Here is a 17903-nt window from a genome sequence, read left to right on the forward strand (position 1 = left end):
AATAAAAATGAGGGCAATGAGAAAATCGGTAGATTCGCGTGTGGTGGAGGCGAGCTGTAGGTGGGTGGGGGGTTATTCGAAGCCATACTATCCTCCAGGCTCTTGTCCTTATCTTTAATAAGGATTTTGATTCAATGGCATCAATTTTAGAGGCGACTTCAGCTACAGTAATTTTATGTTGGTGTTGAGATGTAATGGCTGTTTTTTAAAGTATTGTTTTTTTAAATACATCAAAATAATATTTTTTTTAAAAAATATATATAATTGACATTAACACATCAAAATGATCTGAAATCACTAAAGACAATTAATTTGAAGTAAAGAAAAAAATAAAAAATTTTAATTTTTTTTAAAAATATTTTTGAAATGCAAAAACAAATGGGGTATTAACATCATCAGTGTCGTAATCATCATTGTCATCATCAAATTGATGGTGGTGTCGATCTTGATCGAGTATTGAGAAATTTTATGAATTTTTCTAGAAATAATAGATAAGAGATAAATTTATGAAGAATCAAAATGATGATTGAGAAAACTAGGATATTTTCTAAGTTTTAAGGCACCGTTTGACATTGTGTTTGTAACTGCGTTTTATTAAATTTTGATTTTTTTTTTTGCTAAAATTGAGTGCGGTTTGTACCTTTTGGATCGTTTTGATGTGCTGATGTCAAAAATGATTTTTAAAAAATGAAAAAACATCATTGGCATGTATTTCGGCACGAAAAGCTATTTGAAAAGCACCTGCAACCACACCGCCAAACACGCTATTTAGAGATTTTTCATGTCTTTTGAAAAAAACTTAACTAATTTATCTTCAAGAAAAGGGAGAGATTCTAACTTCGTGAGAAGAGAAAATCAAGTAAAAATATATAATAATTTTATTATTATTTTTTTGTTGAGTTATATACCGGTCTAAATAACAATTTTTAATTTTTTTTTTAACAAAACACTAGTTAAATCATTGTAGCACACTATTTATTAGAATATTTGTATTAGAATATATATTTATATATATCCACACAAAGTTTAAAAATTAGAAAAACTGTTTTTTTTTTTTTTTGAGTTTGTAGAAAATCAAATCATTGTCTAAAATTGAGTGGTGATCATACAATCTATAATACTATATATTTAGTCATGTTCTTGCCTCTTTTAAAATTTTGTTTCGGATGTGTCATTGACTGCTAGTTGCCAGTACACTCTTGCCTTTGCAATTCCTGGACGTTTTGTTCATGATGTTCAGCAAGACGAGAAAATATCCGGGACCACTATTTAAGAAAATTTGTTTATTGGAATGTATAAGATCGGTGCGAAATATGTGTTTCTTATTCTTTAAAAAAGAAATTCAGTCTCGATTAATATACAAATTAATTTATAAATACCCTGTACAATTCAACATTGAAGAAGAAGTAACAAAACTGTAGAAAATCCAGTCAGTACAGAAGAGACAGAGGAACCGCGTAATAGGTAGAGCCATGGCACCACGAAATCTGACAACCTGGAGGATTCGTCCCTCTGCTGCAAGCTTTCAGATAGTGCAGGGAATCAACAGCTGGTTTCCAGGTATGCTTTTCTGACGAAGAAATAATGGAAATAAAGAATCGCCTTGTCCAGAAGCTGGGACGCACTGAATTAGAGAAACTACAGTGAATCGTTGATGCTTTTCTTGATTTTTTTAATTGAATTTCGATCTAGAATTTCATGAATTATAATCTTACTTTTTTAGATTTAATTTCAATTTTTTTTTTCATTTGTTGACTCAAAGAACATCTGGTGAAGATTCTAGTCGCAAATCATTAACATTTTCTTTGGTTGGAAATGCTTGTAAAATAACATGATTATTACTTGGAAGAAAATTATTGAACTACCACCAAGTCTTCGGACGAACAGCTTTGAGCAACCGGCTCGTTGGTATTTTTAAGAAAAAAATGTTAGAAGACATGTCTTCTTCCCAGCTTTTTCCTCGTTCAAAAATCATTCTCTGCATCGGAGGAAATGACTAACTTGTCGGCAATCCTTTCCATCTCATTAACGTTCTTCTTCGAGGAGTGAAGCTGCCTCCACATTACACCCAAGTTCTACGAAAAAAAACTGAGATATAGTTTGAGATATTTTCTTGGAATTCATTTTAAAAAAAAAATGAATTCCAAGAAAATATTAGAAAAGATTATAAGAACTTCTTAGCATGTCTCTTAGTTCATGGGGATTTTTTCATCAGAGTTCTTGTTTTCGCTGTTTCCTGCGTTGCAAACCGTGTTTCATGGCAAAAATACATTTGTTGCTTTTTGGTCTTGAAACATAATTTGCACCAAACACACCGCATATACCAGGTTTTCATTCCAGAACTGGGTCAGCACCAGCAGCCATCTGGTAGTATGGGGGTGGCGGCGACGTGGCACAAAGGGGGAGTACCATACCAGAAATAACTAACACTAACAGAATGAGTTAGTTAAAGCATCCATCTCTACTCTCCCTCTCTTCACCCACCAAAAAACAACACTAACGATAGATATACCTTTCTTAATAATCTTGACGACCTACCATTCTCATTCTCTTCTCTTCCCTCCTCTCCAAGGAAAAACTTGAATTCCCTCAAGAAAATGCCTCCTCTAAAAGCACTTGCCGCCTTGGTCATCTTTTTGGGCATAGCCTCGATCCTGTTGCAGCAAAGGTATTGGTTACCACTCTCTTCTAAGGTACTCTCTTTCTTACACTTTCATTCTTCTCAGTCCTGGTTTATCTACTTAACTGAAGGTTCTTTAAGGGTTTAGTGCTAAACTTTGCTTTCTGACTGACTTTCCTTCTTGCATTTTCTTGTTCTTGTTGCACATTTTCGGTTTTGAAGGCCAATTTCGAATCCTGCTAATTTCCTGGTTACTTTTATGTTTCAACATTATTCTTACTGTTTCGATGCCTTTGTTTTCTCCCTAAATGCTCATTTTCACTCTTTCTTTCACTCCTTCCAGTCTAAGATTGTTTAAGGGTTATTAAACCTACAGCATTTGCTTTGTTTGCTTTCTTGCATGCATTTTCTTTATGCTCTTCTTTTTGGTGCGCACTTCATGGGTTTTTTTGAAGGCCAATTTCAGTTCTTGATGTTAATCAATGTTAGCTCCCCTGCTTTATCTTTTGCTTTCTCTCATTTTCTTTCCCTCATTTAACGCTCCTTTTGTGTCTTTTGAAGGGAAAATCAACTCTATATGGACTTCAACAGTCTACTGCTGGCGTCCATCACTCTGAAGAGTTTTTCTTGCTGAATTATGAGGCAATGGAGAAGGATTTAAAGGTCTTTGTGTACCCAGGTGGAAACCCAAAAACGTGTTATCACTCAATAGATAAGAAGCTCAAGAGCAATTATGCAAGTGAGCATTATTTCTTCATGAATCTGAGAAACGGTTCGTTTTTGACTGAGAATCCTGATGAGGCTCATCTCTTCTTTATTCCCCTTTCTTGTCAGCCAATGGAAGACCAGGTATGTGCTTTAAACCCAGTAATTGATTTACTTTGATCTTTGTGATTGAATGTAAGAATTGGAACATTTGGTTTCTTTAATGCATTAATTCTGAGATTACGTTCAACGTCCTGATGCTGTGTTAATTAGCTGATTGATGCGACGATAGATATGACCACAAGTTTCTTGAAAGACTCTATTTTAGTGTTTTTGCAACATATGATACATAATTTGGATTTGGAGACTCTGTTCTTTTATATAGTTGTCTGATATGTTCAAGCACTTTCCTATATTTCTTCCCTTCTCACTCATTCTAGGTATACATATAAAGAAACTACATAATTTTTTTTTTTGTAAATGCAGGATGCTTTACCTCGTTATAAGGAGATGGTTATCCAGAACTATGTCCGCGCCTTAACTATCAAATACCCTTACTGGAATAGGACTTTAGGCGCTGATCACTTTTTTGTCAGTTGCCATGGCATTGGCAACAGGGCTACTGCTGCTTTCCCATTTCTCCTGAAGAACGCAATTCGACTTGTGTGTTCACCAAGCTATGATTCCAACTATATTCCACATAAGGATGTTTCCCTCCCACAGATACTGGAGCTCTCTTTTCCTCCTGAAGGAGATGGCATGTGGAACGAGTAATCTTTTTTTTTTTTTTTTTTTTTTTATGGTGTAACAATTTGTTTATGGTAGCAGTAGTGAGCTTTTGAAGGCATACATGCAATTCTGGATTCTCTATGAACGTTAATTTTTAAGTGAACTCAAATACTGAACTTCAGAATCTTGATGCAACTTGCAGCTCAACTATGGAGTCTCTCCCTATCCAGCTATCCCCAGTGGAGACTCACCCTTCCAGGTAGTAAAATATTTACCAAGTTTTACTTTTCTGAATGCTTTTGCTTCATTTGAACAGAACAGCAGTACAATCTGGCATTAAAGTTCCCAAGTATCACACGCCTTTTGGGCAGGCCTTTTGTTTCTAGATATTAGCATGGTAGTTGTATTCTTAAGCATTCATCGCATAGTATTCAGTGGTCAATTCTTGTTGAAGATGTTGGATTTGATGAGTGCTATTTCATCGCAGGACTAAACTTTGTTTCTGGGCTGGTTCTCCCAACTCAGAAGTAAGAAAGAATCTTCGAGTTCATTATAAAGGTTTAGAAGAATTTGAGATCCATTTCGTCGAGAATGTTAAAAGGGCATTGGTGCTAGATACTTTTCAAAAGGAGATACATAGGAGTAAGTTTTGCATCTGTCCTCGTGGGAAGACTCAAGTCGGTGGTGTTTGCTTAGCAGAGTCGATGGCTTTTGGATGTGTACCTGGTAAGAATGCTTCCCATAAGGCTTTTCTCTTGTTCTCGTGTTGAACTTATTCATTATGCAGCCACACTTGACAACATTTTAACAGCTTTTTGTAGTTTGTGATGATGTCAAGCAATAACTTTCTTAGATAGAGCATAGATAGTAAAATCAAAAGAAGGGGATGTGTAGTTTACCCCAAAAGCAGTTCATGTGTCTTTCTGCAGTTATCATGTCCGACTACTATGACTTGCCATTCAATGACATCCTTGACTGGAATGCATTCTCTGTAATTCTCAAAGAGCATGATGTTCCCATAATGGGGGAGATTCTCAAAGGCATACCAGAAGATATGTTCGAGAAAATGCGTCAAAATGTTCTCAAGGTAGATAAGATTCATCGTCTTCTGTTTCTTGTAACCCAAGCTCATTTCCAAGATGCTACTGTAGCCTTCCTGATTAACAGTAGCGTGCTTAAACTATGGAGGAATGTTTACCTTGATAACGTTTGGTGAGATTCTGCAGGAGCAGCACTTATTTATTATCTTCTGGTTTGCAGGTTAGCAAGTACTTCAAGTGGCATTTTCGTCCTGTCAAGTATGACGAGTTTCACATGGTAATGTATGAGCTATGGAAGCGCCGCCATATCATTAGGTACTGAACCACAAGAAGATGGTCCTAAACGACATTCCCCCCTGATTGCTTTGCTGGTTTCTGAAGTTAAATGCACATGGCGTTGCATGATGTGCTTAATAATACTTTAATTGAAGGAGATATCTGCCATTTGAAATCATGGATTCTTTACAATAGCAGAAAGATTACAAATATATCTGTGTGCATATGAGTTGTATAAATTTAGTTGGTATGTTTTTCTCAGCGATTAATTAAGTCTTTAAGTGATGAAGATAACTGCAAATCAGTAGCTATTGAAACTGGTTTTGAACCGATGAATATATCTGCTTGTAAAGTATGTAATTACACTAAAATTAACCTGATTGTTTTTTTTTTATCTTGATAATTTTTTTAACTGATTTCATCTTTTAATATTAAATTGATGGAGAATTGAGCTTTTTAATTGAGTCTGATTCAAAGATTTGATGGTTGCAAGTTTTAGAGATTAACCGTGGTTTAGAAAATTTACGCTGAGTTTGCTTGTTTATTTTTGTTTTTTTAATTTTTTTTTTAATTTTATCTTTTAATATTTATTCAATTGAAGATTGGGCTCAATTATTTTTATTTATTTTCTTTCCATAAAATTTTTTATTATTTTAAAATCCGACTCGACCTAGTGGATTGACCTAAGTAACTCGGGGCATATGTCTGGTTGGAATTCAATAAAAATAGAGGGACAATTAACCCGATGTGATTCGGTTAAAAATCTGGGTTACCCCATGACTTGATCAACTTAGAAAAAATCTAGTCAAAGCCTGTAGAAATTTTCTTTTCTTTTTCATAAAATGATGTGTCATTTGTATTTTTTTTTAAATAAAAAAATCTTGGTTAACACACCCATGACAAGAACTTGCCTAATCTCAGGGTCAGATTTAAAAACTATAGAATTTTTCACTAATTTTGAAATAACACAGATTATCTTTGGTCGTTTTATTTATCGTTTTTTATTGAATTTTCTTTGACTAATTTTTAAAATTGATGTGTTTTTTTTTAATTTTATTATTTAACATTAAATTAATTAGAAGTTGAGTTTCTTGATTCAACCTGGATCTAAGATTTCATGAATTGTGAATTTGAGAGATTAGCTTAAATTTAAAAAATTTGCTCGGGTTTATTTGGTTTTTTTTTTAAGCTTCATCATTTATTTAATTTCCTTTCTTTTTATATTCTTCATTAATTTTAAAAATAATATAATTATCTCAAATCTTTTTATTTATTATTTTTTATTAAACCCACACGTCTTTGGAAAATGCAATTTATATATGAAGTGTTTTGACGACTTCATTAGAGTTATTCGATGATTTCCGATTTAGTTTTAAAAAATACAAGTAGATATACCAAGTAGACAATAGCTTCTTTTGCAGATTTAAGTCTTAATAATCCTAATTTATTTGTTTATTATGATGAACTGAGAAAGGACTGTCTGATTGTGTAACAAGTACTATCAATGGACCGACCACCTCTGATAAACCAAATCTTCAAACTAAGACCATAATAATAATATGGTTTTTTCCTCAATGTGTCAATTAAATTTAATGTATTTTTTTGTAATAAAATTACATAAACATATATATTTTACCTATTTTGTAACAAAAAAAACTGAAATTGTTGATGATGTGGTGCATTGTGTTTTTTAATTTAAAATATATTAAAATAATATATTTTATTTTTAATATTAACATATCAAAATAATTAAAAATTATCTAAAAATTGTCAATATAATACATTTTGGATACAAATAAAAATAATTTAAAAAATAAAAATTATCACGATATCAAATATGCATGAAATAATTTAAAAAAAAGCATTCTACTATCACCGTCATCAACCCTGTAATTATGGACAAAACCATGATGTAGAATTAAAATGGCCCTTTAGCTAATTTTACGAAGAAAAAACATGTTCTGAATTAACCTTAATTATTAGATTCATGGGATTCAATAGTTGTAGAAACAAAGAGAATCCGAGGACGGCATCGGTCGTGAAAAAAGCAAGGCCATCCGTGTTGTTCTGTTTTCATTTTTTTCAATGTTCTGTGTCCTGAATCTGTGTGTTTGTATCCCCTGTTTTCGTTTGGTCACTGTCTTGATATCTACGATTTACTTTCATCTACAGGGGATTTGTCATTTTGCTGGTGAAATCTGCAACAAACAAAGCAGGACTGCACAGAAAGACCTGGCAGCGTTTAAACTTCAACAGGCATATCATTCCATTTCGAAGAAGCAACATGTTACTCTGCCTTCGAAAAAGTATGCCTGTCTGTCTTGAGGAAGAGAGATGCATTATTGTGCCCAGAAAACGGCATTTTGTTCATCACATCATTCATCCGTCGCCCTCCAGATCCGAGGACACAACCTTCCCAGAGTCACTAAACAAAACCAAGATCATGCGAGTTCATTGAATGCAAAGAAGCCCTGTGCAGCCAACATCTCAATGGAAACTTTGAAGAGAGATCAAACCTCCCTTCAAAGTTCAAGGGACAGGATAAATGGTGGTCAATTAATCACAGGGGCTAGAATCTACAAGCTCTCCTATGTTTCGTTTTCAGAGAATGTTTGAGATTACGTTAGAAGTTGTATATTAAAATAATATTTTTAAAATTTTAAATTTTTTTTATATAAAACATTAAAATAACTTAAAAATACAAAAAAATTAATTCAAAATAAAAAAATCAAAATTTTAAAAAATATAGTTTGACCATACTCTAACACATCCTTAATATTTCATTGCTTTAACATGCTAGGTTTTCAATGTGTTTAAAAGTGTGATTGTAATTATTTTTTAAAATGATTTTTTGAAAATATATTAAAATAATATATATTTTTTATTTTTTAAAAATTATTTTTGATATTAACGTATCAAAATATCTAAAAAATATTAATTAAAGTAAAAAAATAAAAAAAATTAATTTTTTTAAAATATAAAAACAAGAGTACCAGCTTGGAAGAGAATGGAAGGGATACAGACCTATAAGAAGAAAGAGACAGACCTATAAGAAGAAAGATAAATTACATTGGGATTTTACCATCAGCCAGTTAAATACAGAGACGAATGGGCCAGAACCCTATGAGGATAAATGGGCCCGATTCGATTAGGTAATTTATTAAAGTTTTCATATTGATTATTTTTTATTTAAAAATATATTAAAATAATAATTTATTAATTTTTAAAATTTATTTTTGATATAATATTTTAAAATAATCTAAAAATATTAAGAAAAATAATTTGAAAAAAAAGAAGAAATTTTACAAAAGCAGGGCCTAAAAAAGATGGCGGTAGCATAGGTAAACGGCGGTTCAATTCAATCAGTTTGGTTCTTTTACCTTTACCTTTCCCTTACCATTTATTATTCCATATTTTGATAGGGGCATCTAGGGAAACAGGAGGTTGCCAGCAAGATTTTAGCTAGCAATCCCTCCCTGCCGTGGCTCTGACAACAATGTTATTAATTACCGGGATTCCTTTCTTTCTTTCTTTTTAATAAAAATATTATTCTCACAATTTCTTTGTCAAATGGTAGGTTTTATCTAGCCTTCTAGGCTATAGCCCACAGGCCTCTTCAATTTCTACTTTTTTTTCTTGATTGTACTCTAATTACTCCCATTGTAAATTTGCAGTAGTGTAGGGTATATTTAGAATTGTAATTAAAGTATTTTTTATGTAAAAATATATTGAAATAAAATTTTTTTATTTTTAAAAAATTATTTTTAATATCAGTACATCAAAATAATCTAAAAATATAAAATAAAAATTATTTTAGAACCGCGGTTTGCATTGCATTTCTAAACACTCCCTAGAATGGTGTTTTAAATGATATTTTATAAAACTTTGAAGGAAAAAATTTAAATTAATTTATTTGTATTGTTTTGATATCTAGATATAAAAAATAATTTTTTAAAAAATAAAAAAAAATATTATTTTTAAATATTTTTAAACAAAAAACATTTTAAAAAATAACTGGTGTATATATATATATATATCCTCCTACTATCTAAAATCAGCATAAAGTCAAGATCTAGGAAATTTTCAATCTTGAGATGCTTTAAATCAGGGAAATTATTCTAAGTCCTTTGTAACCCCATTTTTGCCTAGGATAGAGGCACTAGAGAGCTCCAAAAATTCATCTCGATAGAAGCACTTTGTAGCTTGTATTCATGTAATTAACCCATCTTCATGCTAGTCATGTGGCGGTCGAATTGTTAAATAATCCTCATGGGATACTACTTTTGTTCATTTAAAATGATTAGTCTTTGATTACCCATTCTATACCAACCACGCATAATAATTAACCTAGTTTATCAAGCAACTTGCACTTTATAATAATTAATTAACTAATTATTCCCGCATAAAAAGAAGGTTATTGAAGAGTATCACGTTAATCTGATGAGATTGGCTTCTTTTTATAAAATAAATAAATTAATTAGGAATCTGAACGTTATTGCACACCAAAAAATAACATAAATAAATGTGAAAAAAAAACTTTGACAGGCTTTTACTTGAACAAGCATATCTTCTTTACTGCCTCGGTTTAGACAGACATGGCTAGGCTAAGGTCATTGTTGCTGTGATTCTGCTACAGAATCTCTTCCTTGAAAATTACAGTTCATTCAGTTCCTTTCCTTCGAGTCAACACCCGCGAGTAAAAGTGCTCTTTAATTTTTTGATTTTAAATTAATTTTTTTATATATTTTAGATCGATTTTAAAAATAATTTTTTAAAAATAAAAAAATATTATTTTAATATATTTACATATAAAAAACAATTTAAACATCAACCCAACAACACTTCTAAATATAACAGGGAATAGGGACGTTGAGCGCCGGTCGTGCAGGCGGTGAAGGCACGTGTGCTCAGTAGCCACGGTAGTAAGGTACACATTACTGGCATGGGCATATGCCCCATGTGTGTTTTGTACAGGTTCAACAGGGAAGCGGAGCGGAGGAGGACGGTGGAGTTAAAAAGTGATGGTATTTTATTTTGACAGCTTTTTTGAAAAAGGGCTTCCCGGCTCAGCTCCTCAGGGAACAGCATTTTTTTTTTTTTTTTGGGTTTTATCATAATATCTTTCTCTCGCTCAATATAGCTAGCGCAGCTTCTCCGTGGAACAGACCAACTAGATAGTTACTTCTTTTATCACACCTCTTCTCACTCGCCCTTCAGTCCGTGATTTCACTATTTATTTCAAATGGTAACGGTCCATTTGCAGTCTTTAATTAATATCTTATATGCCGTTGTTGTTTTTTTATTTAGAAATATATATAAGTAATAATTTTTTTTTTAAATTTATTTTTAGTATCAATATATTAAAACAATTAAAAAAATAAACAATACCTTAATAATCCTCCAACACTAAATTTGTTAATTTACATGCACATTTATTTTCTTTTTAATATATTGAATGGTTATTTGCAAAAGTTGTCTTAGTATTTTATTATTAATCAACTTTATTGAATGAAAGTCATGAGACTTCGATGATGGAAAATAAAAAACGGTGGTGTTCACGTGAGTTGAATGACCTTGTCTCGTCACCACAAGGCCCGTGCGAGCAACGCTCCAAGGAAGAGACTGAAACACGTACGCACGGACCACCAAAGTTTCTGTCAGCAACCAAAAAGTAAACTAACTGAAACGGACTCAATATCCTCCTGTTACTATAAAATTACCAGAACCACCTTCTCTAGTCCAAGCAGGCTCTCTTGTCGAGACAGGCAGAGCAGAGAAAGGAAACGACCCCGAAACCCAGAATCCCCCACACCTCCTGCTCCCTTCCTTCATCCCTGTGCCTCTGCCTGACTACTGGCTCTGTCATGATATAATTATAATTCTTTTGGAGAAAGAAAAAGCATTTATCTTATATATATATATATATATATATATATATATATATATCTCCTTGTGTACGCGCTGTGTCAAATGGGATTTCTCGTGGTTTAAAATGGAATCAAAAGTAGCTACCTCAGTGGTCATTAATGAATGACATTTACCACTTTACTAGTTACCAACCACCAGAGCATCAAAATCTACCATCAACTCTTTACTACTAGTGCTAGAGCTACGGGTCCAGCAGTAGCAGCATTATTTTGGTTTTGCAGTTGAACTAGAGCTGCTACGGTGGTATCTCTTGTTCCAAAACCAAGACCTTCTCTTCTCTTAATTTGGTATCCATCCCGCCTTTTACGCTACTCATTTTTTACCACATTACTACTTCATGTCTGCTGCTAACTTCGATGTTCGTGTGGACGATGTACGACTACGTTTCTAATTAATTTCAAGTTCTGTGTTTGGTTTTCTCGTACTTTGTCGTTTCTTCCCTTGTTTTGCTTTGTTACTTGTTATTTTTTCTTCTTGTTTGTAATCTTTGAATTCTTGGACTCTCTCTCTCTCTCTCTCTCTCTCTCTCTCTCTCTGAGTGTGTGTGTGTTTTTATTTAATTTCTTAGTTTAAGTACTGCTAATCTCTCCGTTTAGGGGAGTGGGATTTGCTTAATGTTTGTGCATGCTCTGCTGTCAACTGTAAACACTGCTTCTCCTCTCTCGTGCTTCTATTTGGAGGCTGAAGATACCTTATATATATATGTTCTTCATTTAAAGTGGTTGATGGAGAAGATGTGCTACATTCGTGCATGCCGTTTTTAACTATTTTGTGGTTCAAACTTTTTGTTTTTTTAATTTTCTTTTCTCACACTTGGTTATGCCGGTTTTCCTTTGATGAAAATGAAAATGAAAATGAAAATGAAAATGAGGAGATTAATTGTTGTTATAATTACTATTTCATGGTTATTGTAAAAAATCCGTTTACTTTCCGTTCTATAAAGTTATGGATTTTATAGAGTGAACAAGAAATAGAGGGTCTGATTGTCTTGTTTGGTCCTTTGAAATGTTTTGAGGTCCCCCCCCTCCCATTTTACTCTTTAATGAATAGATAAGATATGGAGATTTGTTTCTTATCTAGGATGTTTGGTTTTTTTGTTCTTTCAGGATGGGAATGCAGCTCTCGATGGTGATGGATCCTGAAATTTGATTTTGGAGTGTCCTGAAGGAATTCATTTGTTACTCCTACTATTTGATTTTGGAAAATGGCAGATGGGCGGCGACATTCTGTTGATATTCCCATCACAAGAACCCTTATAGCCCTTAGGAGAGTGAGGTCACTAAGGGATCCCTCAACCAATTCTATGAGCAAATTCTCTGCTTTATTGGAAAATGCCAACTGGGAAACGAATTCCACCAAAGATATATCTTTACAGTCTGCCAATGGTTCCAAAGAAGGTGGATCAAACCATAATCGTGTTTCGGGATGGAAAAATTTAGGTCTTGATGGACAGAGTAAGCAACAAGTTGATAATTTTGATTCCGGAAGTGATTTTGAAAAATCCAAGTTAATTTTCGGTGACAGTTTGGGTGGAGTGAAAAATATGGATGCTCATTTTAGGAACAAAAAGGTGGAAGGATTGGATAGTTGTAAGGAAGAGATTAATGGAACCATGTCGTTGAGTGAAGTGTATTATGGCAGTCACAGGAACAAGGAGCTGGACTTGGTATGCATCACACCTTCGAGTAATCATTTGGAGGATGTGGATTCAACTAATGGACCCATTGCAGGATCTCTACTAGGAGACAGTACAGACCAGTCTGTGACAAGACGAAAATCTCGATACAAAAATCAAGTCCAGTCATACGGTGGGGTGGGTGACATTTTGAGTCGTGTAGGTAGTCCATGCTTTTCTGGCAGTGATGCCTTCTCAAGCCAAGGCACATCATTGTTTGCAAACAAAGAGGCTGATTTCATGGTTCAAAAAGACCACGGATGTGGGATAAGCTGCTGCTGGACAAGAACCCCAAGACTCAGAGATTCAAACCCATATTCTGATGCTGAAGGCAATCCATTGTTGTCCAGGGATGTAGCTGAGACAAGCCCTTGTGGGAAGAGGAGCTGGAAGCATGCTACAAATGAAACTCCTAGGAGTTTGAGTCAGAAATTTAGGCCAAAATCTTTTGACGAGCTGGTGGGACAAGGTGTAGTGGCAAGGTCTCTTTTGGGTGCCATTTCTAGAGGAAGGATAACCTCTTTATATCTCTTCCATGGTCCTCGTGGCACTGGCAAGACCTCTGCCTCAAAGATATTTGCTGCTGCCCTGAATTGCCTCTCACATGAGGAGAACAAGCCATGTGGTCTCTGCCGAGAATGTTATGTGTTCTTTTCTGGAAGGAGCCAGGATGTGAAAGAAGTGGACTCTGTGAGAATTAATCAGACCAGAAGGATTAGATCCCTTATCAAGGATGCATCAATGCCACCGATTTCATCACGTTTCAAAGTTTTCATTGTTGACGAGTGTCATTTGTTGCATGGAGAGACATGGGCAATTGTTTTGAATAGCCTAGAGAACCTTTCTGAAAATGTTGTCTTTGTAATGATCACTCCTGAACTGGATATGCTACCGAAAAGTGCAGTCACTCGGTCTCAAAAGTATCATTTTCCAAAGATAAAAGAAGCTGATATAGCTGGCAGATTAAGGAATATCTGTGTTGAAGAAGCCCTTGACTTTGATCAGGTTGCCTTGGACTTCATTGCGACTAAGTCAAGTGGTTCCCTTAGGGATGCAGAAATTATGCTTGATCAATTGAGTTTGCTCGGTAAAAGAATCACAATGACCATGGTCCATGAGCTTGTGAGTGATCTCTTTTCTTATGAATATTTATTGCATATTTCTTCTCATCAAATTAACAGAAAATGGTCATGTTATTGTACAGATTGGAGTTGTTTCTGATGATGAATTGCTTGGCTTGCTGGATCTGGCTTTGTCATCTGATACTTCAAGCACTGTTATAAGAGCCAGGGAGTTGATGAGGTCCAGGATTGATCCTATGCAACTTGTATCTCAGCTGGCAAATCTCATAATGGATGTTCTTGCTGGTAAATGCAAAGATGATAGTTCTGAAGTCAGAAGAAAGTTTTCAAGGAAGCATTCTTGTAAGTCTTGTATTTTCAAATATGTTTCCTGTCTAGCTTTGGAAATAACTGTTATTGTTAGTAACATTTACATGAATGCTTTGCTAATGGTTCCTTAAGACTCATTTGGTATTTCATCGTGCACTCTCTGACTTTGCAAGTTCACTCTTTGTCGGTTAAAGCCACGGGGCATGGCAGGATGAATTGGGCTAATGATAGTTTATCAGTTCAGTGAACTGTCCCAAACAAGGTCAAACTGCTTGGCACCAGTTTAATCATCAGTGACCTGTCACAATGTGTACAGACAATGGGCATACATGGCTCCAGACATAGCATTATAGGCCAGATCCATACTGATTTTTCACCCATGGGAAACTCTAGATGCTTTGCTGGAATATCATTAGCATATTTACCACTTGACTATCTAGCATGTGATGCCTGTTTAAACTGTGTGTTGTTTTCAACTTCAAGATGTACATATTCACCCTTTGTTTTTAGTTGTGTCATCTACTTTTATTTGTCACTATATTTGCATATCTTTTTTATATGATGAAAGTTGCAAGTTTCCTTTTTTACAGCTGAAGGGGACATGCAGAGACTGAGTCATGCCCTGAAGATACTTTCTGAAAGTGAGAAGCAACTGAGAATGTCAAGAAACCAAAGTACATGGCTCACGGCAGCTCTCCTGCAGTTGAGCTCACTGGAAGCCTCGGCTGTGGATGTGAATGATTCAAAGTCTTCAATCAGAAATGGGCATGACAGAGGTCAGGATGTTAACTATAAGCACTAATTAATTGTCTTTGTAGTATTCAGTTCATTTAAGTGTATTCTCTCTCTCTCTCTTTCTCAAATAAAGCTCATTCTTTTGGATACAGATGGAGGCTTTTCCAGCACACCATCCACTGGGGAGAGCTTGAAGCATCTTGCCCTGTATTCATGTGAAGACAGTAAGTTGCAAAAATCACAAGTCCAAGGGGGTTGTCAAGCGACATTAGATACTATATGGAAGAGAACTAGTGAATTATGCCAATCAAATTCACTCAGGAATTTCCTAAGGAAACAAGGGAAACTATCTTCTCTTCATATTAATAGAGGTACATTCATGCGATGTTTTTTTTCAATTCTCTGCTTCTACCTTTACCATACTTAGCTCATTTAGCACATGAAGGATTGGCCATACATGTACTATGCTGTCAGTGTCACTAAATGACTTTCGAACAATGGATTCATAACCAAACTTTATGTCAGTCTACTGCATTGAAAACCATATAAAATTAAAGATAGCACCATAACTAGGGAGGCCTATCCTAATAATTACTTGCTTTAATGCTATTAGACAAACAGGTTATTGGACTTGCTGTCACAAATCTCTTCATGAAGCTTGCCTTTACCATGCTTTATTTGCTTATATTGGCAAGCTGAAAGTTGTAATGGCATGGCAACATCTGGCAATATCGATCACTTTCTTCCTTCATAAACCCTGTAGATGTTGGTAGAATATCTCATCTTTGCTCAAAGGGTTCTCTTTACCAGCTTAATTATAAGTTTTTTTGAATGCATGGAATGTGTTTCTCTATCTTGCAAGTGATGGCTGAGCTATATTGCACTTCAGGTCTGGCAGTAGCTGAATTGGAATTCCATCATTCTGACTATGCATCCAAGGCTGAAAAGTCATGGAAGCTTATTGCAAGTTTGCTGCAAACAATTTTGGGTTGTAATGTTGAAATTCGGATCAATCTTGTACTTTGTACTCCTCCTGCATCGAAATGTGCCAAACTATGGAAGCAATCTTTTTGTTTTTTTGGTTGTTCTCGGAGAATGAGGCACAAATCACAACCACCCATTGAATGTGGCATTGACTCCGACTACTCTGATCACATCTCTGAAAGGCCTATGATAAGAGAGAGAGCTATTTCAGCCTGTCCCTCTGATTCTCGATCCCAGATACCACACAACTGTTATCACAGAGCGGAAGTAGTGAGGGCTCTAAGAAACAGTGAAGGGAATGTGCTGAGCATAGGGACAACCTCATCTCTCAGATCACTTCATGATGATACATCTAAAACCCCTGGGTATGGATTTTCTTCTTCAAAGGCTGGGGGAAACGACCTTGACTATACAGTTTTCTCTAGTCAAGAGGCTGAGGATCAGCCGAACTGCTTTCCTAAAAGTCTCAGACTGCAAAAGATGATACGTTCTTCAGAGAATACTCAAGTGGTTTGTATAGGTAATCATCAAGAGAAGCAGATGGGAAGAAGAAACCTATTGAAACATGCACTAAAGCCAATGATTCATATGTTTTGAGTGGCAACGACTACAACTCCACCACTGAGAATGGGTAAGAGCTCTCCTAGCATCCAATCTCATTTGTACATGCATTGTGTTCAATAGAACTTGGGCGAGGCTCCTTGAATAGTGGAAGTTTATTCCTAAGGTGAGCCATGCAGCGAGTGAAGTTTTTAGCATTACTGTGTTTCATGATCAGTTCAACAATGAGACATTTGTCAAGTGGTCTCCAACCAAGTGCAAATGTGATGTTGTGTAAACGCTCTTGTTATTGAAAGATTACTCTTCCATGTTCTGTATTTTCATTTCTTTTTTCCACACTGCAAGTACTTATCAAATTCTTCGATCCCTCATTTGGCAGGGTAAGGGAGGATTCAGTTGCTCTTTGCTGGAGAATTCCCACGTTCCGGCAGACAAGGTAAAACTGGAGATGCTTTTAAAACTAGACATGTCTTGAAAGTTACTTAATGGCCAATAAGATGTTAATCTGGTGTTGATATTTGGATGCTCTTTCCTGTCGGGAAACTTTCCTTCTTCTCACGCCATCTTTTATCATCTGCTTCAATTTTATTTTGTTTTTGGGTCTTGAATTCTCAATTGGCAATCATGAATTTGCTTACTACAAGCAAGATGCACAGCGAATATCTAACTTCTCTGAGTTAGAAACACAACTGAGTTACCAAAATATTGCTAGCACCACCATATTCAATGTTGACTTGATTGCTGCATTTGTGAGTAAAGGGGTGTCAATGTTGCAGGCATGGGAGCTGGCCCCTCAGAAACGAAGATCACCTCTGGTTCGGTGGGCTCTTCCCTGCGCCACTGCTATGTAGTTCTGCTGCATAAGAAAAGATGAAAGAACTTTTGTGTGGGCTGCAGAGGAGCTTCAAATATGCTTTTTGTACATATATATACATATAAACAGAATTCTGGGCATATCAGTGTATGAATATCGTAGCTCTTTCAAATTGAAGTAGTTTCAGTATGTAGCTAGTTCAAATCATGGTAGCACGGATGATCTTAACAATCAATGTGATTCTTTTCATCCCTTAATTATGTAATTACCATATTATTTTGGTTAAAAATTTAGCAAAAGCTCTTACTTAGCATCTAAACAGTAGAACCCCAAGTGTTGCGTTTTTACAAGTGTAAAATTGCGTTTTATATTTATTTTTAGTGTATTAAAATAAAGAAATCTAAAAAAATTGTTTTAAGATATTTTCAAGTAAAAATATATTTTT

The 17903-nt window shown here is 34.8% G+C and overlaps 2 protein-coding genes across 7 annotated transcripts; both read left to right on the forward strand.

The window, feature by feature from the left end:
* Positions 1 to 1173: 1173 nt before the first annotated feature.
* On the forward strand, positions 1174 to 5594 carry LOC7453818 (probable glycosyltransferase At3g07620). 6 transcript variants are annotated; one of them, XR_008057500.1, is made up of 7 exons: positions 1174 to 2693; positions 3182 to 3469; positions 3812 to 4095; positions 4257 to 4313; positions 4542 to 4780; positions 4965 to 5141; positions 5315 to 5594. XR_008057500.1 is itself a non-coding variant. In XM_002321620.3 (7 exons), the coding sequence occupies exons 1-7, from the start codon at positions 2598 to 2600 to the stop codon at positions 5414 to 5416; spliced, it is 1224 nt and encodes a 407-aa protein (XP_002321656.1). In that variant the 5' UTR covers positions 1174 to 2597; the 3' UTR covers positions 5417 to 5594. The 6 variants fall into 6 exon arrangements, 5 of the variants coding, with proteins under 5 accessions (XP_002321656.1, XP_052303593.1, XP_024442229.1 ...); XM_002321620.3 differs by having other exon boundaries at positions 4984 to 5141; XM_052447633.1 differs by having other exon boundaries at positions 1174 to 2668; positions 4984 to 5141.
* A 5567-nt stretch (positions 5595 to 11161) lies between these two features.
* Positions 11162 to 17771, forward strand: LOC7463078 (protein STICHEL-like 2). Its single transcript, XM_052447634.1, is given in 9 exon segments — positions 11162 to 11585; positions 12405 to 14095; positions 14178 to 14397; positions 14955 to 15140; positions 15252 to 15470; positions 15989 to 16627; positions 16630 to 16714; positions 17024 to 17079; positions 17419 to 17771. Coding segments are annotated over 8 exon segments (3075 nt in total). The 5' UTR covers positions 11162 to 11585; positions 12405 to 12502; the 3' UTR covers positions 17496 to 17771.
* The last annotated feature ends 132 nt before the right edge of the window (positions 17772 to 17903 follow it).

The sequence above is a fragment of the Populus trichocarpa genome, chromosome 15 (genome assembly GCF_000002775.5).
Source record: "Populus trichocarpa isolate Nisqually-1 chromosome 15, P.trichocarpa_v4.1, whole genome shotgun sequence".
Taxonomy (NCBI): domain Eukaryota; kingdom Viridiplantae; phylum Streptophyta; class Magnoliopsida; order Malpighiales; family Salicaceae; genus Populus; species Populus trichocarpa.